The following is a 24055-nucleotide window of genomic DNA, read 5'->3' as shown; positions in this document are numbered from 1 at the left end:
AAGAGGAGTTGTGGGTCTCACGGTGCCTCTGCGTGGCCCCCTGTTTCTGTGTGAAAATGTCCGGCACTGTCTGACTGTCTGGCTTCCATCTTGGACTGTTGTCTTGTAATAACAACATCTGTCAACAGCTACTATCATCGCCTTTTATTCTGAGTGAAGGGAAGAGGACAAGAGGGGTGGAGAGGTTTGAAAGAATAAAACCTTTTAATCTCATTTGAAGTGACTTAAGCGTGAACACTTCGTTATTAATCAACTCAACCATGAACCTCATTTAATAATTGTAAAGGCTTTTGATAAATAACTAGTTAAAAACAACAATAATGTGTTGATTTATTTCTTTGTGTTTCCACAATGCATTTTGAGCGCTGAAATAATATGAAACAGACTCCATTTGATGCCACGACAGTGTTTCCGTTCGTTCTTTGTGTGTGTGTGTGTGTGACAGACAGAGGCAGACAGACAGACAGACAGACAGACAGACAGACAGACAGACAGACAGACAGACAGACAGACAGACAGACAGACAGACAGACAGACAGACAGACAGACAGACGTTAGTGTGCAAAAGTATAATAAATGTATTTTCGTATCTGTGTCTCTCTCTATATATATAATTTGAAACACATCACGATGGAAATGTGTAAGTAATAAGTAGAAATCGGAATACCCGGTTCTGCTTGAACCACTGACATGTGTGTGCGCACGTGCGGAATAATTACCATAATAACTAATTATCTACAATACATACAGTCATAAGACCACAGACAATGCACATACAATACAGTTATCTACACACCCTCAGTGTACATCAATATTGTCATTACAATATCAAGCGATATGCATCATCGTCCGACTTCTCAACATCGATGGAAGATGTGAAAGAATATTTATTTGTCACGAATAGCAACATATCAGGGAGATGAGCATAAACATTTACTTCTATCAGAGCTGATGACCAAGTAAAATATGGTGAGAGAATGAAAGGCAGATGCAGTGGGAAGAGAGAGAAGAATGAACGACAATGCGTTTGAATATCTGCGTGCATGGGTTGGCGTGCTAGAGAGTGTGTACGTGTATATTAATGCAAGTGACTCAGTGAGAGAGCGAGCGAGGGAGAGCTTGAGAGAGTGAGTGCAGGACAGATGCACAAGGAGACTTACAAACTCAGAGGAAAGACTGAGTAACTCCCTGGATGAAAGTACCCGCCATCTTGACATGATATTCCTTGTGAGGGTGGCAGCATGGTCACCTGTCTACCCGCCTGACTGCTGTGATTGCAGGTACTACGCCATCCTGCACCCGATGCGGGCCAAGTACGTGTGCACCGTGGGCAGAGCTCGCCGCGCCATCTTCATCCTGTGGGTGGTCTCCCTTGTGCTGGCCATGCCCATCGTCTTCCAGACGGTGAGTTGTCTTCTCTCACTTCTACACTGTCGTCTGCTTGTCGTCACATTCTGTTCTTTTCCATGTCACATGACTTGTATAGGCTACACACAGTCCCACATCCCACGCATCACAAACAAAATTCCTTCTTCTTCTCTCTAGAGTGTTGGCGGTTTGTATTGATGCCAGTCATACGTGCGACTATTGCAAATGGCGGATGAAAGGGAGACGACGCAGTCAACTGGTGGATGACAAATAGACATTATGGGCTAAGGGACATGCTAAGTGGGGGATTGGGTTGATTTTGCCAGGCACTCGCCGATGGCCGGGTGCAGGGGCAGACCAGGCTTCGGCCTTCTCCTGGCTTGATGGCGGGGAAGAATGCGATTTCTTTTCAATTACCCGCCCCACTCTTCCTCCCTTTCAGCCCCTGGACTCCCTGCAGACCGACTAACGGCTCTGTGTTTAGCCTGGCCTCCGGTGTGGGGCTTGTCATCACTTCTCCCTCCATCTCTCGCTCCTGCAAACAGTCTGTGGTCTCGTTATGCTTCTAGCGTGTGTCTCGAATGTTTGTGCGTGTGTGTCTCTCTCTCAATAATGTGTGTGCGTGTGTGTGTGTGTATACGACATTTTCTGTGCCTATGGCAATGATCAATAAAAAACAAATGTAAATGTCTCATAGTATTTTCCTAGAAAAAAACCTAATATTCTCTACAAAATTAGTAAGAATTGGATGAATACTGTTAATTGGTGTAGGTTTCATGAGCGCGCGTACACACACAAACACGCGCTTCTTTTTTAAAAAAATAATAATATCATCTTATCTTCAACAAACGAAAAGAGACTGAAGTGAAGTTTAAACAACATTTTTAGAGCGTTAACATCATTGATGATGCTAAAGGTGGTCGTGGTGATGTCAGTGGTGTCGGTGCTGAGATGATTGGTGCAGGAGCAGTCAGGATGATGGCGCTGACACTGCTGACGGCGGGATTAAAGGTGAAAAATATACTTTCCATTGAATATTTCACGAACTACACATCAAGACTGAAACTTTTACTTTGAGAAGCAGCTCCAGGAGACGAAAGGTGTCCCCCATGGCAGTCCTCCCAGTGAGATGGCGATTGGGGGTCAGTGCCAGACCAGGACAATCACATTATCGCAGTTTTATTTCTGCCTTCCACCTGTTTACTGCTGATGTAGTTACACAAACAGCAGTCAGCACTTCGCAGCCTCCCGCTGACTGCACGTGCAGTGCCTCCATCACGTGCTTGTCCCTCACAACAGTCTGCAGCAGGAAATGGATTCCCTTTAAGGTCTCGTGCTGAGTCATCTGCAATGAGATTCACTTTTTGTTGGCCGTCGGGGAAGGGAAGATGGAGGCATGTAAGGAGATAAATTGTAAAGGAGATACTTGTGACAATCCTTATTTAGAAAGTGGTGGGAGACTTTTAATTAGTGACAGGAAAGTTGAGACAAATCTCAACAAACCTCCGGTAGTTACTTTTATATTTCCTGTCTACAAATAATAATTTTAGAAATCCTTGTATAACAATATTATGGAGTTACTGCATGCCACTAGACATCCATCACACTAATTAAATCTCTCTTAGTATGGTTCTTTCAATTTCTTCTGGTTAAGGTAAAGAGTTATCGAACATGTTGTCTCAAAAGGAATAATCTCCCCTGTGGGTATGGAGGTGGCTGTGGCTGTGGCTCTACCTCATTTGGTCTCAATTATTTTCTCCTTACCTCACATTTGTGTTGTCTTCTTTTGCCAGAATGCTGTGCAATCATTTTCTTGTTACTTGGTTAGCTGGATGTCTGAGGCTGATATTTGGGGGACTGATTACCGGGGCTCGCGGCTTATTTATCAAGACGATTCGCTGGTCGATCACAGTCGGCGTGGAGCTTTGAAGCGAGCAAAGCTTGATTTATGTTAGAGTAACCACAAGGTACACAAAGATTTCCTCTAAGCCCGGCTACCCACTCACCTTAGTCACGAGAGTGTGTTCACACGTGGGCGGGGTCACGTGACAGGAGGGTCACGTAAATCATGAGTCGACAACAGTGAACTTCTTGGTGATCAATGAGTCGATGTGTTGGTGTGTGATGGTGGTGTGAGCAGCCTTGAAACTGAGTAGACTAGTGCCTCCCGTTGTACAAACTGAAGATTGTTCGAGAAATAAATATTGTAAGGAAATTTCCAGATTCCAGAGCGCACACAAATCACGGGTATGTGCACACAGTCCAGGTTTAATAAGCGACCTTGTTGCTCACCCGGCTTGAACCCTTGCGACTGGAACAAAATAAAACTGGGATAAAATTCAATTTTTCTTGTTGACTCAGCTTTGTTAGTTCCAAGAAAGCAAGAAACTTAAATTTGAATTGCCTACTTCCTGTCTGGCAAACATAAGTCCGCTCTTGACAGACTGCAGCCCTCCTCTTTCATTAAAAGTGTGCTGCACCCTGAATACCCTGTCAACACACTGTCATTCTATCCCTGAACCCTCACAAACACACAAATCAAATGAGTGGAGGTTTCTGTTCGGAGATGCTTAGGAAAACGGAAACTGTTTACGTGCGTTAAATATTCAATAAATTTCATATGGAGGATTGATACTAAAAATGGCGGGTTGCAAGACACCCCACAATCGTAAACAACCGAACAGCGAGCTACCGAGCCCTGAATTATCTGGTAATAGGGTTTCGTTACCGAAATATAATGGCGACCTACTGTCTTGTCTCCTGCTCCTCTGGCCGTTATATCCCGGGCTACATGGCACATCGTGTCTTTTATCAACTTGAAAGGTTGAGGAAAGAGGAAGAGAATTCCCGGGGGGGAATCTCGTTACCACCAGGCTCAGCTAGGTATCTGTACCGGATCCTCTCTGTTGCCTTTTGACAAACGCGTGGAGGGAAATTAAAGGGAGTGCTGATCCCCCTCCGTGTCCTCAGCAGGGGATGTTTGCATCCTCCAAGCTCACATCTTTGATTTGAAGACGTGATCCTCGCAGCAGCCTCATTGCAAATGTTTGCTCGTTTTTGTCCTCTTCTGATGACCTCTCTCTCTCCCCATCCTCCAACCTGCTTCTTCTCTCTTTCCTTTTCTGTCTCTCTCTGTACCTTACTCCTTTTTTGGCGAGTGGAGATTTAGAGTTCACGTTTCGTGAGTGGCAGCAAATTTCTCCCAGACCCTGTAGACAGAACAAAAGGTCTGTGTCTTCAAGGCTACAAGATTCCAAGGGGAATGCGACTATGTTTCAGTTCCTGACAGGTCCGACATCCGAAGTTAAAAATCACCAATGATTCCAGATTCTGACACTTTAATTTGGGAAACAAAATGGTTTTCTTCAAGTTTTTTGTTACTCGTTCTCCCTGCCTAGAAGGTAAAGAAAAATAATGTTGATAAATTCGACGTTTGTGTGTGTGTGTGAATGAGTGAGAGAGAGAATAAGTCTGCGATACTATCTATAATGATTTAAGTGTATATCTGTGCTGAATATGTGAGAAAGGTTTATGAGGTTACTGAGGGCGTTCAGATGGCTGCCCTGATGTCCAGCTTCCTAGCCTGAAGACATACCTGTTGAACTATCAAGGTGAACGAATACCTGTGACAGATTCACCGAGAGGTGGGCAATCGACACCATGCTTACTGGTGCGTGAAGAACTGGGAGGACACGGTGCACTCCATGTTGTACGAAGTCTACATGCTGCTCGTCATGCTCGTCCTCCCGCTCTCGGTCATGACCTTTGCCTATGTCGGCATCTGCTACGAACTCTGGGTCATGAGCAGCGTGCGCTCTGCCATCGCCTCCAGAGGGTGAGAGACAGAATGGACTGATGAGTGAATGAATAAGAGAAAAGATAAGTAGAAGGATGAAAAGCAGCAATACTCGCCATCCAACAACAAATTGGACTGACTGACGGACCAGCTTATAAACTATTCATTTTCTAAAGAAGCAGTAAAAACTGTTAAGTGTAAGGTCTGTGCAGAGTTCATCAGCTTTTATACTTGATTGACAGGAAGAAACAACAATTAATACTTGAACATTTATCAATATAAATACCGTTCAGACCCTAGCGGTTCGGTTTCTTGTTTGTCTCAGTCACGTGACAGCTGTTGGTACAATGAAGTTGTCTGTTGTGACGAAGCAGGTGCAGTAATGGCACGGATCACCAAGGGTCCCGTCTGGATTCGTTCTCCAAGAAGACATCTCACTGCGGGTCAAAAGGTTCTTCCGGTCCACGGCAGACACACTCGCTACACGTTCCGGTCCTCGGCCAGCCAGCCATCGTCCGTGTGCAGCAGCCCGTACCGCGACCACACCGAGCGCTCGCCAGTGCTGCGTGCCATCAGGTCCGACAACCCTCATCCTGACGACGACCGCACTCGCAAACAGGTCTGGTGTCCTTACTTCACTAGTGAATAAATTGGCGGTTTGTGGGATCATTTAATGACTTATTGAAAAAGTTTGTTCCTGAGCAGACTATCATAAATTGTTTTGCTGTATTATTTGCGGCAGGTGATCAAAACCTGTTTGTTGCAGGTGATCAAGATGCTGGTGTTTGTCATCGTTGTCTTCGTCATCTGCTGGGCGCCACTGCTCGTCTCCAACGTCCTCACAGCGTTTGGAATCCTCCACCCGCTGAACTACGGGTACTTGAAGCCAATGAGGCAAGTATTCTATCTCCTCGCTTACGCCAACTCCTGCGTCAACCCTCTCATCTACGGCTTCATGTCACGTCACTTCCGCCAGACCTTCTTGCACGCCATCTGCACGTGTGTCAAAGGGAGAGAATACACGCAGACTCTGTTCCTCAAGAGACAGAATTCTTTTCAAACAAGGTCTACCAACATGGGGTACAGCAATGATGGCTCGGACCTGGAGCTGACCACGGTGGAAAATCCCTGCGGCAACTGCGTGGGAAGCGCCGTGTAAAGGCTGTGTAAACAAACAAAATGTTTATAAACAAACAAATGTCTTTATGAACAAACAAATTAAAAAAGCGCATTGCGCAGCCGCTCTTCTGTGAGGTTTGTCCTGATAATGACCCGGGTAGATCAGGCAGTTCCGCTAACTGAAAAAAATGATAAGTAATATGAAATTGATAATAAGTAACATAAAAGTAATGATAAGTAATATAAAGACGAAGGGGGATGTTGCTAAAGGATGTTACAAAAAAATGATTGGGTTTATTAACTTGACATAAGCATGCGTGTGTGTGTTCGTGTGTGTGTGTCTCTCTCTCTTCAATGTTTGAGTCTGTCCCCCTCTGACCACATGAAGACACTTGATTGCTCAGGTTTTTCTCACAGTCGTTGCTTACACTGAGAATCGTGCGGAGTATAACTGTCACCTCATTATTTGTAAATATTTCAGATACTTCGCTAAAACAAACTTTATTTGATATCTGCAGTGTTATTCTGTATTTGTAGGCAATCTGTTTACAGTTTATTAAATGTTCAAAGTAAGGGGCTTCTATAAGCACACACTCTCAGTGGTCACAGGAGCAATCACTGTGCTTACAGAGTTCATTTTCCTTGTCTGAAATTCCACTTTATTATTATTATTATTATGAGCGAGTATTGGCATTATGTGTTTATATTTTTACTAGTGTCAGATTGGTTGACATTTGAGTTTTGCGATGAAGCACTTGAGGTTGTCCACCCTCACTGAACCTTTAAAAATCCCGGCAGTCGCTTTGAATTACAAAGGTTTTTGTTTGTTTGTTGTCAGAAGACATTTTCTCAAGGTTTGCGTAGCTGCACATTTGTTGTGTTTTGTCAATCGAGTCCCGATGGTTGCCAGCCTGTTTCTCAACTGTTATCCACATTGTGCTCGTCCATGTACAACGTTTGTGTTCTGAAGTAAACAAATGTTTATCTGTTGTTTGTCGGCTTTCCCCAATAAAAGATGTTTACAAGGTTCATCATCGTCAGCCTCGTTGTGACAAACACGCGCTTGAACAAGTTCGCTTTTCATTTGATTTGACTGATGTTTGTGAAGAAAGAGCAGATGTAAGCGCGGAGAAGGCAGCGCCGCTACGTCTCTACGTCACCAAACTTACATCTAACTACGTCACTACGTCACCACACGTATCGCACTACGTCTCTACGTCACCACACCTATCGCACTACGTCTCTACGTCACCAAACTTATATCTAACGTCACTACGTCACCAAACGTATATCTCACGACGTGTTTAGTCACTATAATTATCTCTGCATCATACTTCAACTTGTTTTGTTTATTCTTAGTCTTGTAAGCGCCGTGGACAGCTGGAGCACTGGACAGATGACTTACTTACCTTCCTGTTCCATCGGTAGACGTGCAGACAGTCCTACAGGCGGCAAGAGACAAACGATCGTACACACTTTTCTACCCATCCACCCATCTCCCTAACACACACACACACTAACACTAAAACACACACACACACTTCACAAACTCCACTTGCAGTGTGACCTGCGATGTGAGGACAAGATTGAAGCTGAGTGTGCAGTTTTTTTTATCAGCTTCAGTAATCGGATTCTGTCCATAAATCGAGGTTTCATTTTTGAGATTGTATCCAATGTGCAAATGGAGCTGAACTGTCACAAAAACTGTCCCCAGCGCACTTTAGCTTAAAACATAAACCTCATCAAACTACAGGCCAGTCGCTACACATTAACTAGGTTTGGAACTGATGGGTCCACTTGGACAAACACTACTCACAATCACACCTTTCACATCACATGACATCATCTTTTTCACGACGAAACTATAGTATTATACTATTATAGTATTATAATAGTATTATACTATACTTTATACTGTATATAGTGTAGAAGTATTTGATTATTATCTCGGTTAAGAAGTAGAATTCAGTTGGAATCTGGAAGAACATCTGTGGAATGGTGACCATGGTGCCACGTGGTAAACAACACTCAACCTCCACTGTCCACCATCGCTTTATTTTAATAGTGAAATAGCAAAGTCCGTCTGTAAATAGGTTGTGATGTGAGTGTGGGTAGGTGTGTGTAGGTGTGTGTAGGTGTGTGTAGGTGTGTGTAGGTGTGTGTAGGTGTGTGTAGGTGGGTGTAGGTGTGTGTGTGTGTGTGTTGGTGTGTTCTCGCGTGCGTGTGCGTGTGAAGAAGCCGACGATTTCATTCTTTTAAAAGAAGATCGATGAAACTATCAGCGTTACTTGAGGAGATACAACTAGGATTGACTGATCGTTAGAGCACGTGATCGATTAATGAATTAATTGATCAATCGATCATTCAATCTAGTGAACCAGCAAGCGAGTGAATTTTCCTCGGATAGAAACTCTTCGCTCAATACAGTAAAGAAAATCGAAATCAAAAAACAATTTTCCTGTTTGAAGTCATCGAAGACTAAAGTCTTTGAAAAACTAAAGACCATCGCGAGTGGGGAGGGTAGGGGAGGGACACAACACTGAGACTACTGCTTGGACTGGGCAAAAACAGGTAAATACTGGATGTCACTCACATCACACCAGTCCAGGCTTGTGACACACACATACCACACACGACAAACATTGACTACAAAGCCGACAACAAAGGTTTGTACACAGTCAACTCTAAGTTGAAGCAAATAAGATGTTCATTAGACTCGCCGTGTGAATACTGTGATATCACCAGAGTTGTAACCACTAGGGTCACAGAAATGAAATGTGTTAGTTGATAATTGATAGATGATGTAGGTCAGGAATACACCTTGGCGACAGTCTCTGACCTCAGGTAGTGTCACAGATAACGTGCATCAGCTTGTTACAGTCCGTCGCCATCACCGACAGCGCCTACCACCGCCTGCTGCAGTCACCACACACTGGCAGCGACAAGAAGTTAATAAAACCACCATCAGTACATAGGTATAGAAAAAGTGTAGTCTGCACAGAACATGAACATTTCTGAGAATTTGTTTTTCATTCTTTATTGACAAGCAAGCAGGCGAAGGGTTGTAGTCAGACTGTTGACTTCCATGGCCAGTTGTCAACATTGAATCAACATTTCAATTACTTTGAGTATCACAATACAACTAACATTTTGCATGTTCTTAACTTGTTAATGACTAATTTATATACATAACTGTCGTTTTCCAAAGAATACATAGCTGCCTAGATGTGATTAATCACAAACATCTCCCTAATACATCTTGATGACATGTATGGCCAGAGTGACCTCTGAACCTCAGCCGTCATCACAACCACTTTGCCCTTTATTGAATTATTTCTCTTGGGTATAACCATTCAACGCAGAAAGTCTGAGGCTGTCAGCGAAACATAATTTAAATATTTTGTCGTCTGAAAATAATTGAAAAATAAGCAAAGGCTCAGTTCAAATTCTGTTCTCATTTGGAGTAGCGAGTTATCCCCTGTGTTATCAGCCTGCATGTCATCATGTGGGAACCTTTATCTCGCCTTTTTATCGCCACAGTTTTGTATCAGTTATCAGCGGTTGTCGCTGTCGTCTTGCGCCTTGCTACACTTTTCCTTAAGTTGTTTCCACGACTCAGAACAAGAAGGGATTCTTCACTGCCTTCAATCAACACATCTTTACAACCATGGTTCGTATCCAGTTTTAAAGCTTTTGTGTAACCGAGTTGTATGACAATTGTACTTTTTATACATGGAAATTTCCAGATTAGTTAAAAGTCTTTGAAACTTTATTTATGGTTGACAAGCTCTCTGTTCTTGTCGTTAATGACGATGGTTCTTCGTAAGACGAATAGAAAGTACAGTAGTTATATCTCGCTGGATCTTTATTTATTCAATGTTTTTTCTGCACCTCATTTCTGCAGACGACATACTAAAAATGACTCTGAGGTCGTTGCTAAGTCCACTTGACAGTCGTTCAACACATTACGATTACTCAGTGGCCCTCATCCACACCCACAGGTAGTCGTAGACACCCCCCACCCAGGTACTTTTAGACAAGTGTACAAAACCTTTGCAGCACCAAACAACACACAAGATGTATCACACAGTGAGGACACAAAGGTCAGAGTGATGCTCAGCCCACATCCCATCATTCGCTGCGCCTGTGTTGACCCTGACATCAGGGAGGTCACAGCGCTTCACATGCCTCAACATTTTGTTTTATTTCTTTTAGATATTTCGGATAGTTTCTAAAGGGCCCTATTTAATGAGCCCATCTTTTTGAAGACAAAAACAGTTAAGAGAAGGTTTTTAAAATAATAATTATAAAACAAGTGGAATTTTGATGGAGACGAGCTCAGCTTATATATTTTTTTTTTAATTATTAATCAGAAAATATCGAGCAAAGATTAAATTCTGTGCTGAAGAAAATAACCCTCTGGCACCTTACAAATAAAAAAGTATTTTATGATAAAGTGTTTCTGCAATCAAAATGAAAGTAAACTTTCGATACATTTAACAGGAGTAGAAGCAAAGTGAAGATCGCATTGTCGATTTTAACCTGAATTCACAACATTTTGTAAAACTAAACATACATTGGATTCACATCAGTCTGGAAACTCTTTCCTATCCAATTAAGAGCCACAAAGAGAGAAGAATCTGTTGGCAGGCCCTCCAGGCACAGCTCCCCCAGTGTCTACATCCAGCTGTTTACTCATTTCTTCCGGCAGCACATCACTACCTTCCTTCTCTCACTCCTGCTGTGAACAGACTCAGGTTTTAGCTCAGTGCACACGTGTTTAAGCGCGTGCACACACACACTCATACATACACACACATATATATACACACACACTTACACACACACACACACACACACACACACACACACACACACACTCATACATACACACATATATATACACACACACTTACACACACACACACACACACACACACACACACACACACACACACACACACACATCAACATACACACACATATATATACACACACACTTACACACACACACACACACACTCATACATACACACACATATATATACACACACACTTACACACACACACACACACACTCATACATACACACACATATATATACACACACACTTACACACACACACACTCACACACACACACAAATAGCACTCCAAAAGTCTGATGCATGTTTTCATGTCCGTATCCTCTACATCAACCTCATCTGTCAGTCCCTGGTGTACAGGCGCTTTGCAAGGGAGGCAAGTCTTTAAAAGTCAGGAGCAATAACTCCAGGGTGTGATTTTATACATTTTATTGTATTTCATACATTTCAGCTTCAGTAACTTGACTTTCTTGTCTTCTTCTCCAGAGGTCACTTGCCCGCCTCGTGGTCTGCGTGATTCTGGCATCCTCCACAACTCTGGGGGATGATCCGTGTGCTAACATGACTGTTGGCGCCGTTAAAAACGGTAACTAAACAAACAAACAAACAAACAAACAAACAAACAAACAAACAAACAAACAGATAGATAGAAGGAACAGCAAAGCAACATGGGATATCAGGGATAAAAAGCCACAGTCCCACAGCTTCTGTGTGTGGGCAGCCATCTGTAAAAGAATGTTTTAAGAAAGATGTGGTATTCTCCATTATGTTGTTGTTGTTGTTGTTGTTGTTGTTGTTGTTGACATAGTCATGGTCGTAGTCTGTAGTTAGGTTTTCTTCTCGTTATTATCCATCGGTGGTTATCAGAGGTATATCTTTGCTGTCTTCATCGCCGGTTTTGACGGAAGATGCTGTCGAGGTCTGTGTCAGTAATAAATGTATTAATTCTGTGACAATAATTAATCATTCTGTCAATAATAAACCTTTCCTTGTCTCTGTCCCACAGGCACCGCTATCCCGAAAATCCCTATGAACGCTTTCTCAACTGACATCAGGGTCATCATCCTCAACAAGAACATGACGATCGATGCTAAAGAATACGCCGACGAAGCGATGAAGGCTGGTGCTCTTGTCATGTACTTCAATGGCTCGAGGACCACCCTGATCCTTGACTACAAAAATAACCAAGTCTACACCTTCGGCAGTCAGGCGGGAACGAGTGACAAGAACAGTAAGGAGGATTGCTTTCTCTTACACTCCTCCATTGACACGTCATAGGTCACAGGCTCTAGTGGCGACCTCTGACCTCCCACCACGACAAGCAGTTTCCATCGTCCAGGCTTTTCACCAGCATCTGATGTCGAGTACACCTCTGATACAAATGTTTACATTTCTTTCCAGATGACTTGTGCACAGCAACGAACATGACCGCGGACATCGACACACAGCTGTTCGGAGGGTCCAACTCCAGCTCTGGGGCCTCCATGCCTCACATGTTCTCTACATCAAGAATCCTACAACTAGCAAATAACTCGGTAGGCATCCCTCTCTCCGTTATCGCTCCTTCCTTTTCTCGGGAGGCGAGTAACCCAGGGTACCTCCTCAAGATGATGGAGCTGTGGAGGGGAAGGCACTCCGGTCACGTTTGCCAGAGGACGAGAAACCGTTTTATTTTATTAAGACAACTAACAGCGTCCCCCTCCAATAAAAACTATCAGCCTTTCACTTGAGAACTCGGTGCAAGAAGGAACTATTTTCGGATGTTCATAATTATGACCTATTGACTGACTTCATCTTCTACATCGGTGTGACATTTTGTGATACACACATTAACTGTTTCAGGTTATGATAGGACGACAAACCCTGGATAGCGGGATTCCTGCTGACCACTGGTCAGCCTGTATGCACTGGAGTCAGATGAACTCAACGTTTCGTGTTGACTATTACTTCACAGGTACACCGGATGTTTGCTTGAGTCCATTAGAGCTCCGCCATGCCAGCACCTACACCTACACCTACACCTACACCTACACCTACACCTTGCCTACACCTACACCTACACCTACACCTTGCCTACACCTACACGAGCGGTCCGGTGGCACAACGGTTAGCGCCTGTCACCAATACAGTGAAGGTTGGCTGCCCAGAGTTCGTTTCTCATCTCGGGCACGCTGTACTTTCTCTGCACGTGGCATCTGTTTACAGGGCTGGCTGCTTGCCGTAATATAGCCTTAGTTGCTGACACGGCGTAAAACACCAATCCCCCCCCCCCTACACCTACACCTACATCTCACCTCGGGGAGTTTACCTTCCAATTTAAAAGTTTAAAAGAAACACTTTCTCAAGCTGGTGCTGGGACACTGGGAAAAACGGAAAATGTTGAAAGCTTGATGCAAGACCAAAATATTTTACAAAATCCGTCAACTCTGGAGAATTCAAATTCTTCAAAACCGAAATATTTTTATAGGAAGTATTTCCACAGGACACCTACTATACATCAAACATAATTGTACATTAATTACATTGCATGCTACATTATGTATTAGCTTACATATTACACATCTTAATAAATAAATAAATATTAAATGCATACATATTTTATATCATATTCTATACAGTACCTTTGAAAGCAATATATTCATTTGAACAATGATTTCAAAAACTCCAAAATTACTTTTCATCAAAATTACTTGTTTCTTACTTTCTATAAAACGCTTGAAAGGATTCTCTAAGATCACAAAGCCATCACTGTCTTATTAAAATTTATGATTTCTGAAATCATTTCTCATGGGCCCACCATTTGCTTTCAAAACTGTCGCTGTGAACTGGACTCTAAACATGTGATGAAGATGGTAGATAATAGACCGCCAGTATTAATGTCTGAATATCTATCATTCCCACTCTAGTTGCCAACTACACTTCTCCCAGCGGACCTCAGCCTGTCCCAGCACAAGCTGAAGTTCAGGGTATAACCACCCACCCGAATGGCACCGTGACCAAATTCCATCACATCTATCAGTATGTGAACTTTCGACCTTACATTGACGACCCCGAGAACATGCTAAACGTGAGTAGCCTCCTCTTTCATGTGTTCTTTTTATTTCCCCTAAAGTAGAATTGATCAATCGATGAAATCGATGCAAAGGGTGCATTTGTTCAATTATTCATGAGCTGTAAAACAAGTTTCTGACCTTGCTGTTTGTGTTTCAGACACCACCCGGAGTGTTCTGCTTGCAACGGTCCAGCCCAGTCAAGGTACCCAACCTTAAAAACAGCTTTTATTACCAGGAGGAGATAATCGACCCCAATCTGTCAGACACTTCAGAATTGTCCGTGAGTAGCTCATCAGCACACATGACAACTACTTGTCCTCCATTGTCTTTTCTGGCTTTTGTCTTTGTTTCTGTCAGTTAGTCAGTCCGTCGACCAGATGGCGGTCTGTTTGTTTGTTCGTCGATGTCCATTTTACAAACATGAAAAATAAACAAAAACAAATATTTTATCACACGATTACTTTTAGAGACTGTGAATACTGGGATGTGGGAAAGTCTCCTGACCGCATGTTGAAACAATGAACTGTCTTGTGTATTTTACAAGCATGGTCACGTGGAGTGAAGTGTGTTTGTCCAACTGTCCACAGATCTGGTACAACTACGATATGCAACTCTTGAGGTATGACTCGCGTCAAGCGCCTATCACCACATCGACGACACTCAGCGGACTGGGCCCTACACCGTCATCCATGACTTCAGTACAGGTAGCCACCCGAATGTCCTCTCTCTCTCTCTCTGTCCTTTCTCTTCCCCTTTCCCTCCTCTTCTTTCCTCTCCCCCTTCTTTACCCCCAACACCCCTGCCTTCCTGCCTTCCTACATCCTGCGGCTGTGACTTGTGCTGCTGGCAGTAAGAGAGACAGCAGTAGTGATGTCATTGACAGTGACAGTCATGATGTGGACTGTTAGAAGTGGAGCAGTGATGATGCAGTATGGTTGGTGATGTCCTGCCGACCACTTCTGTGACAATGGCGACCACACGCCGTCTGTCGATTTGTCGGCCACCAAGGAGGAGGATGTGCTGGTCTGCAGTCTCATTGCCACGTACCCGACTACACCCCGCTTACAAGCACAAGACATTCAGAGGACTCAGTAACAGATAAAACATCGTGTGTCATCTCTTTAGCGAGGGTCGTAAGATCCTGTCATCAGGACACGTCCTCTTGATGTTGCTCCTTTGCCTTGGCACTTCAGGCATCCACCCTGGAAGCTATTAGAGAAATGTGTGATACTAGTCAGAGATAAATGAGTTGTTCTTTTCTTGAACAACTTCCGGTGTCCGTGTGTTTGGGTCTGTCTACTGTGTTAGCATCGTATTGTAGTCAAGAATGATTCTCTCCGAGCATTTAATATTATTAATTACTCAAATGTTAATCTTTACCTTTGGCCTGTGTAGGGGTGCAATATGCCATTGATCAGAGCAATCAAGTCTGCAGCATAGACCCTCTTCCGACAACATCCATGGGGTTCGATTCTTCGCTGAACATCACTCGCGACACACAGAGCATGCGCAACCCTCAGCAGTTCTTCTACCTCGATGGTAACATACAGTACGCGGGGCAGAGGGAGGTGCGCGGAGTGCAGGCCGATGTCTTCCAGAAACTCATGAAACAACATACCTGATCGTGGATTAGTTCTCTACGAAATTTATTTCATCAAGGTGAGATTATTCATCATCATCATCATCATCTCCTGTCTTTACCATTTCCTTTATTTCCACCCGAGTTAGTGCCCTTCATTGTCATTTTTCCAGTGTTTTAACATTACTGTTCATAATTTCTTGTCTAGCGATATCGTTCAAAACAAAGGTAATATATTTTAATGAGGATCGATGATACTCGACTGGTGTTACTTTCATTTCCAATCACCATCGGTTCACCAGTTTTACTTCCTGTCACGTGACCGCTTGACCGGTGTGTCTGCTGCAGAGCACCAAGTACGTGACGGATGTGGGACCGCAGCGCCCCAACCCCTTCCTGAACGCCTCCCTGCCTGTCAAGATCCTGATGTGGGAGAACGTGAGTAGTGTTCAGTGGTCATCACATCACGGACACGAGGGTTTGGGGGATCACTGTATGTGTTCAGGAGTTTAACCCTCGCTCACACTGTTGCTAGTGTACACATGTACCAACACTCTACTGTGTCCCAACCGGTTCGATGCCCGAGTCAGATTCCACAATCGACCACCTGGCGGGCAATGACAACCTGACTTCAAGAGGGTTAAGGGAAGACAGGGATGGAGAGATGGGCACCGCCCTCACAGAAAGCTGGCAGCAAGGAGAAGAATGGTCTCAAATACTTGACTCCTGACCTTTACTTGTGCTCTCCTTCAAAACTAAGTGAAGGTCTTAAAAACAAAATTTAATTGTTTTCCCTTTGAGAGATACTGATACACAGATGAGTGCGTGGTACAGACAAGTAAAATATTGAAAAATCTTTATCTACAAATAAATAATAACGCCTCAAAGAAAAAATACAAACTGTAACAATCTATTTTTCTGGTCCTGTTTCTGTGTTGTGGATCACATCACTTACAATTAATTTAAATTTAGGAAATATTTTTAGTGTAAGAGGCAGACAAGCACTTCGTGATACAGGGACGTAACTAGTGTCACGTGACTAGAGATAAAGTCACGTGACTAATCTCGAGGACAGCTAAGTGTTCACCAACCCTTGTTTCTGTTCCCGACAGAATCAGCTCATCAACGCCTACAACATTTACGATTTCGACCAAGACAACACCAACCCCGGAGCTTTCGATGTCACCGCCTGCTTCGAGGACAACGAGTCCATCGACTTCCAGATCGCACTCACCAGTAAATGGATTGTTAATCACTCCAAGCGCTTTTTATAAAACTGTTCCACCAAGGAACTTATGCCATATTTTACACATTTTTGACTCTTTATTTGTTATTTTATTTCGTTCTTTTTTTTTTGCTTTATTTTGACCTTTCTTCCTTAATTTTTCAGACAGGTTTTTCGTTTCTTTCTTCATTTACCTCTCCCCCTCCCCTTCTCTACAATCCTTTTCTTTGTATCTCTTTCCCACTGTCGGTCTGTTTGTCGGCTTGTTCCTGTCTACCCCACTGTAGATGTACAGGTCCATCCTTGAAGCCAGTGAGCTTGTACTGAGATGTGCTGGGCCTCTACTTTATCTTTAACTGACTGCGGGACTTGATTCCAGCGCCGACCGTCAGACCGCTGCCAGGACTGCGGCGAACTGCTGTCCAGCTGCTTGCATCCTCCATCACCCAGACCATTAAAATCAGTCCCCTGAGGCTGCAGAACCTACAACTCACGTGGACCGGGGGCATCGCCTTCCTCAAGGGCACCTTACTCGACGCCCCTCCCATCACAGGTGAGCGGCTCACTTACCTCCCCTTGACAGTCGCTGTAGCATCCTGTGGTAGTCATGAAGACTAAAGACTGATACACTTGTAGATCATTCTCACACACATTGAGGTGAAGTGGGCAGAACGAGATGATTGTCAGTCAGCACACTCATTACCAATGCTCACCTTTGTCGCTCAGCTAAGTTCGAGTACAACCCCGGGAAGATGATTCAACAGTCAAGCCAAGGCCGCTTCCTCAACAACATCATCACCGTCAGTGACTGCGCCACACAGTGCAACAACCTTCAGGTAAGACCAGGTGGGGAGGAGGGAAAACCATTCAGTGTCCAGCATGTGTTACAAACGGTGGTTCCATTGGGGTCAGAAATGACTACGGGAATACAACTGAAACAAGAAGAGTGTGAGGGGCCCTCCTAGAAACAATTATTAAATATTTCCTCACACTTAAATTTTAAGCTGTATGTAATAAAGAGACTTAAGAGAAAAAAATACTCCTTTTAGTATAGTTCAACTAAAAAATGCTTCCTTTTTATTTATTGAATAGTTTGTTTAGTTTCTGAATTTTTTCCTGAGATCACTACCTCTCTTCTTGTGACTATAGTGTTTGCACGGCACTAACCTCCTCTTGTAAATATTGTCTGAAAATGACCTCGGCTGTTGTCGTCGCTATTTAATCTTCATCTCTTCTCTCGTCAATGAAGGGCTGCACGGCCTTTGACTACTGCTCCGCATCCCAGGTGTGCAGACTCGCCACCTTGCCTCCAAACTCTCCCGCCCTCGCCATCATGAACAACAGCAACTGCGACTTCTACCCCCGTATGTATGGCGGCTACATGTATCTGTATCCACATATAAACACACTTGTCAATAAAGCCCCAAATTGTATCCTTCCATAACAAGAAAACAGTGTGTTCATGTCTGTTCATTACTCGTCAATAAAGGTTCATAGTTCAGCACGTTCACCACACGACAACTACCGGCGACTTTGTCTCATCTCTCCTCCTCTACCATTCTTTTGCGAACACTAAGACTATTTTCGTTTTCTGATCTTCATCATGTTTATTATTTAGTCAATTTCAAATTAAATATTTTCATATTTTTAAGTTGTAGCTTTCAAAAAGTTTGATTGAAATAAGACTGTTATATTTCCTGGATTAAAAAAGAAGTTTGCTAGCAAGACTTATTCAAGTATTTTGGTAAATTATCTTACTAAGGAAGACTGTTTGCTCTCAATGCTGATTCCTGTGGCAGTGGTGACCACCAACATCCAGCAGTCGGACCTGCAGACCGCATGGGTGGCCCTCAAGAACCTGGTGTTTGGCACCGGCCTGAAGGTTGATGTCCCCCTGAGTGGCTCACCGTTCAACAGAAGTCGCTCCCAGCCGACTCGTCCTGATCAGGTCCACGTCTCCCCAGTCTCCCCGGCTTCCGAAGTGCTTTTAAATGTTCTTGAATTTTACCTTTTGCATAAGGCCAAATGGAAAAAAATAAAAATAAAAATAATAATAATTGTAATCATAACAACAGCAATCATCATCATATCATCCTCTGTTTTAGAAAATAACACTAACCGCGAGGTGGATCACGGACCAAGTGGCTCCAGTCAATGGCAGGACAGCGATAGACTGTATGTATCTTAGTGTACGGTATACTAAGTACACAGAAACCTCGCTCAACAATAAAACACAGTTGTACAGACATGTCCATTGTGCGCCGTTAACACAACAACAGATGGACACAGCTATGTCACTACACACCAACATTTTTGAAACAAATCGCTTTCATAATATAGCATTTCTTAATTTTAAATATCCTCTGTACTAAATGTCCTCAGCACTCGGTGAAGTGTGAGCATCACAGCATCTGACACTACTGACTCACATTTCTCTTTAATAGTCAACTTTGTACTAATGTCAAATAATGTATTGTCCCGACATTCACCGCGGTTCTGACCTCAGCATCATGTACATGTGTCTGTCTTTGCCTCCGTCCCACCCGCAGCCCTCACCATCCAGCAGTTCACGGCGAGGCCGGGTACACAGGGCAAGGGGTCAGATGACCGCATCTCGGGGGTGTCCGTGGATGACTGCGCTGTTGCATGCGTCAACGAACTGACCTTCACCTGCCAGTCCTTCTCCTACTGCTACACAACAGGCACGTGCTTCATGTCCCGACACCACCCGGACGATGACCCCAGCTTCCTGAGGCGAAGTCCTTCTTGTGACACCTACAGAAGTGAGGAGCTTGACCTGAGTGTTGGTCTGTGTGTATTGTTTGTATGTTGTGTGCGTGTTGTGTGTGTGTGTGTGTTTGTGTTTGTCTTTTTGTGGATATGTGTGTATATGTGTTACTGTCATTACAAGCTGTACCCCATTGTGTTTCACCACCCTTAATGGGGAGCAGACGGAGATCACCATGTACGAGTATATGCATGCGTAGACAGGTGAGTGCGAGACTTTGAGAGAAGTGTTTCAGTTGTTGTTGTACATCAACAGGAAACTACACGTCAGATTACGAGAAATTTGACGGTCAGACAGTGTTGTCTGCCACTGACGCCATCTATCAGAACGTCATCAGCGACAGCGCATGCGCAAAGCTGTGCAACAACTACAACGGCTTCCACTGCGAGTCGTTCGACTACTGCTCCAACATCAGGACCTGCTTCCTGGGGCGGACACACTACTACGACGTCCCCAAGGCCAACATCAAGCAGGCGCCAGCCTGCGCCCACTACTCCAGTAAGTCTGACGTACCATTGACGACGACGACGACGACGACGACGACATGATGATGATGATGATGATGATGATGATGAGGAGGAGGAGGATGTAGGAGGACAAAATAAAATAGGAAGACGGTTATACGTGCTGACATGATGATAATAGACCAAACTAGTCACAATATCGATAGACGCGACGATAATAGTGACAATGCGTTAATTATCGTTGAGGAAGATGAGAAGGAAGATAAGGTTATCGACGTTGATCGAATGGCACGTTTCCTGTGGCGTGTTCTAGTGTAAGTCCAGTCCTGTCCTCAGCTTGTGGCGTGAAGCTGTCATTTCCTTGATTTCAGGAAGCTACATGGCCGACTTCCTGTCCACTGCGCACAAGGTCGTGCAGCTGCGCGACAACCGCATCATCCAGGACGTCACTGCGCAGGAGTGCGCCAAGCTGTGCGTGCAGGAGCCGGGCTTCACGTGCATGAGCTTCGACTACTGCGGCAACGTCACCGAGTGTCGTCTGAGTGACGCGTCCGTGTCCAGCACCGGGCAGGTGACGCTGCAAGCCAGCGCCTACTGTGACGTCTTCAGTCGTAAGTGTCGGTGAGAGTGTGTGTGTGTGAGTGTGTGAGTGTGTGTGAGTGTGTATGTGAGTATGTGTGTATGTGAGAGTGTGTGTGTGTGTGTGTGTGTGAGTTTGTATGTGTGTATATGTGCGTGTGTGTGTATGTGAGTGTGTGTATATGTAAGTATCGGTGAGTGTGTGTATGTGAGTGTCGGTGAGAGTGTGTGAGAGTGTGTGTGTATGTAAGTGTGTGTCAAGCTCTATATAGTTATATAGCCATAGCTTAGCCAGGTGTTAGTCCTGTGGTGACGTTCATGCCTCTCTATACGCACAACACGGTGACGTTCCGTTACGTTTCAGGTCAGTATACCGCAGGGGCCCTTCAGTCGGGCGACTCTACATCTTCCGGTGAGTTGGCATGTCACACATACTACATGACATAAGTGTAGTACCATAGCAACCACCATCTCATGGACAGTAGTGAAGACAGACGGCAACACGCAGGTCAGCAACAAAATCCAAACTTACTTGTAAAGGCCAGTCGGGCGCCATTGCTCTACACAGAGGGCAGAGGTCGACAGAATGGTTTGCTCAGACTGTGGGTTAACACCTTCGTGCTCGAGATGCAAGCATTCACCTTCATGTATCACTTGACTCCACACTGCACCTCTCTCCACCTTTAACTTCCACTAACCATTAGCTTATTCACCAACATTATGGACTGATCAGTCCAGTTGTCTCCCCTGTGCCTCACCTGTTGTTGACATTGTGCAGGCTCAAGCACCAGTGGCAAGTACAGTTCAGGTAAGGAGTTTTTAAATATTTTTAACAGATTATTGAAAACAGCCATTGTCTATAACTCTTTTTCTCTTTCTACCTTTCCTTGTCTGTGTTTTTGTGTATATGTATATGTTTTTGTATGTGTCTGTGTGTGTTTACTAAGATTCATGTCAGTTTTGGCAAAAGGAAGAAACAGATATTCAATATATTTTTTTTTCATTAAATAATTTTCTCTTACTCTTTATTTATTATTTGCAACGAGAGAGGATTCAGCCATAATTGAAGGCAGAAGTCATGTGGTATTTGTTTTGTCAATTTCGTCTGCATGTAATGTCTTCCTTACTTATCTAATAACCAAACTTCTGAGGCAGAGTGTTGATGTTTTGTGACCATGTGCAGGCTCCATGGCTGGTCTAGGCCATCACACTCTTGGTTATCAGCGCCTTGCTGACACTCGCTGCCATCTACCTCTTCTATGTCCGACCTAAAAATGCCAACGACAACCTGAAAGTCTCCTACGAGAAAGAGTCAACATCCTAAGATTGTGAAGTCACTTCTGTAAAAGGTTCAAATGACAGGCCTTTGAACACAATGAGGAGAGCTTAGGGTCGTGTACAGGCTGTCCATAGTTCTGTCATAAATATTGGTTACAATAAGCTATTCTCCAGTAAGGATCATAAGAGGCCATTAGTTTTTGTCACTTTTTCATTGTTATAAATAGGAGAATCCAGTTGCGATACACCAGCAAACCTGTGCTCTCTTCTTATCACAAACCATCAAACATAAGTTCTATAACTCTGTCTGTCACAAATGTAAATCCATTCTGTGTGATTATGTCATTCCAACATTTATCATCTCTGGAGCATAAAGTATCACTCACTGTGTGTGCAATACCATGTACATATGTATTTTATATTCACATCTGATTACTGATTATCTTTTCAATTCATGAAACTGATTTGAAACTGTTTTTTAATGAAAAATAAAAATGGTAACAGCTCCTCTCAGCTAAAACACTTTTGTAAAAAGTAATGTCTGCAAACACTCTTTGTTTCTTGTGTTTGGTAGTTAGGACATTTTCCATCTTGGTTGTGAATGTATATACACACATATTCACAAATAAATCTATACACACATGTAATACATATATAGACAGTACACACTCATCCATGAAAATATAATGGATTTATTTCATTGATAGATGTATATGTCAACACCAAAAACATACCTACATACATACACTAAACACACTTCTATACATATAAACACCAAATATACACCTACATGCATACACCACACACCTATGTATTCATATGCATATAATACACATACCACACATATGTATACATGTACACCTACACACATACACTACATACACCTATGTACACACACATACACCACTCACATTGTGTATAAATATATATATATACAGCAAATACACACCTAGACACATTAACCCTGAACAAATACACAGACATACACATGTGCAAACACATATTCCATACATATACCACATACATACACATAAACCACAAACACAAATACACACAGGCACATAAAGTATATATATACACTACACATTATGCACACACACAAACACTTCACACACACACACAAGTACACCCACATAAACATCACACAAACACACACTATGTACATAAAAACACAAACACACCACATGTACACACTATATAAAAATAAAACAGATATTATTCATTCTCCCGAAAGAAAAAAAAAGAAAAGAATAAATGTAATGCTAAGCGCAAAGAAAATGGAATTAAAATAAAAGAATGTATCACCATAACGGTCATACTAAATGTGACGATGATAAGGAGTCAGAAATGAGTTGCCATCTTACAGGTGAGTTGTAGCCAGTCTTGTGGAGATAAGGTTTTAGTGTAAAAAGACAGAGTGAACATATGCGAGCTCTGGGACATGAAGGTTCACAGCAATAACACCTTGTGACAGGGGCAGAGAGGAATTGGTGTTGTACGCCGAGCCAGCAACTGCAGCTACATCATGACAATAAGGTAAGTCTGTAAACAGATGCCACATTCAGAAAGAACAGCCTGCCCGAGACGAGAGCTTGAACCCAGGGCAGCAAACCTTCAGTGTTGAGCCACGGAGCCGCCCTCTGACAAGGGACAGGTGGGCGTGTGTGTATAGAGATAGGAGCTGGTGTCAGGTACAAACTAGCCACGAAGACACTAGGACTTTCAGACGTGTGCACCTTCAGGGAGATACACAAGGGTCAGGGAGACAGGCAAAGGTGGTAAGATAAGTCAGATGCAGGGAGGTGTGTCATTAGTAATACTAGACTTGCACTCCCCTCTTCTCTCTCTGTCGCACACACCATCATCGACTTTAGTATCTCAGTCTCATCAGTCTCTTCCTCCCACGCCCTCTCTCGCTCTCTCTCTCTCTCGCACGCACACG

General features: G+C 43.5%; 3 protein-coding genes across 3 annotated transcripts in view; all 3 read left to right on the top strand.

The window, feature by feature from the left end:
- LOC112574510 (kappa-type opioid receptor-like) overlaps window positions 1-7313 on the top strand; it is a 39106-nt gene extending 31793 nt beyond the window's left edge. The window contains exons 6-9 of the mRNA XM_025255636.1: window positions 1281-1404; window positions 5001-5203; window positions 5501-5783; window positions 5931-7313. Of these exons, the coding sequence (XP_025111421.1) occupies window positions 1281-1404; window positions 5001-5203; window positions 5501-5783; window positions 5931-6323 (1003 nt within the window). The 3' untranslated portion in view covers window positions 6324-7313. The remainder of the gene's footprint in view (window positions 1-1280; window positions 1405-5000; window positions 5204-5500; window positions 5784-5930) is intronic.
- A 2508-nt stretch (window positions 7314-9821) lies between these two features.
- Window positions 9822-15732, top strand: LOC112574419. Its single transcript, XM_025255487.1, has 9 exons — window positions 9822-9953; window positions 11634-11733; window positions 12154-12378; window positions 12549-12682; window positions 12990-13101; window positions 14054-14214; window positions 14358-14480; window positions 14788-14904; window positions 15596-15732. Exons 1-9 carry the CDS (start codon window positions 9951-9953, stop codon window positions 15638-15640), a joined length of 1020 nt encoding a protein of 339 aa, XP_025111272.1. The 5' UTR covers window positions 9822-9950; the 3' UTR covers window positions 15641-15732.
- Window positions 15718-22626, top strand: LOC112574418. The gene is made up of 14 exons (XM_025255485.1): window positions 15718-15859; window positions 16128-16217; window positions 16892-17015; window positions 17384-17557; window positions 17731-17840; window positions 18254-18368; window positions 18804-18952; window positions 19110-19179; window positions 19554-19787; window positions 20048-20290; window positions 20628-20867; window positions 21200-21247; window positions 21614-21643; window positions 22019-22626. The coding sequence occupies exons 2-14, from the start codon at window positions 16206-16208 to the stop codon at window positions 22105-22107; spliced, it is 1638 nt and encodes a 545-aa protein (XP_025111270.1). The 5' UTR covers window positions 15718-15859; window positions 16128-16205; the 3' UTR covers window positions 22108-22626.
- Window positions 22627-24055: the final 1429 nt, after the last annotated feature.

This window comes from Pomacea canaliculata, linkage group LG10, assembly GCF_003073045.1.
Source record: "Pomacea canaliculata isolate SZHN2017 linkage group LG10, ASM307304v1, whole genome shotgun sequence".
NCBI lineage: Eukaryota > Metazoa > Mollusca > Gastropoda > Architaenioglossa > Ampullariidae > Pomacea > Pomacea canaliculata.
This window is presented reverse-complemented; position numbering and strand designations above follow the sequence as displayed.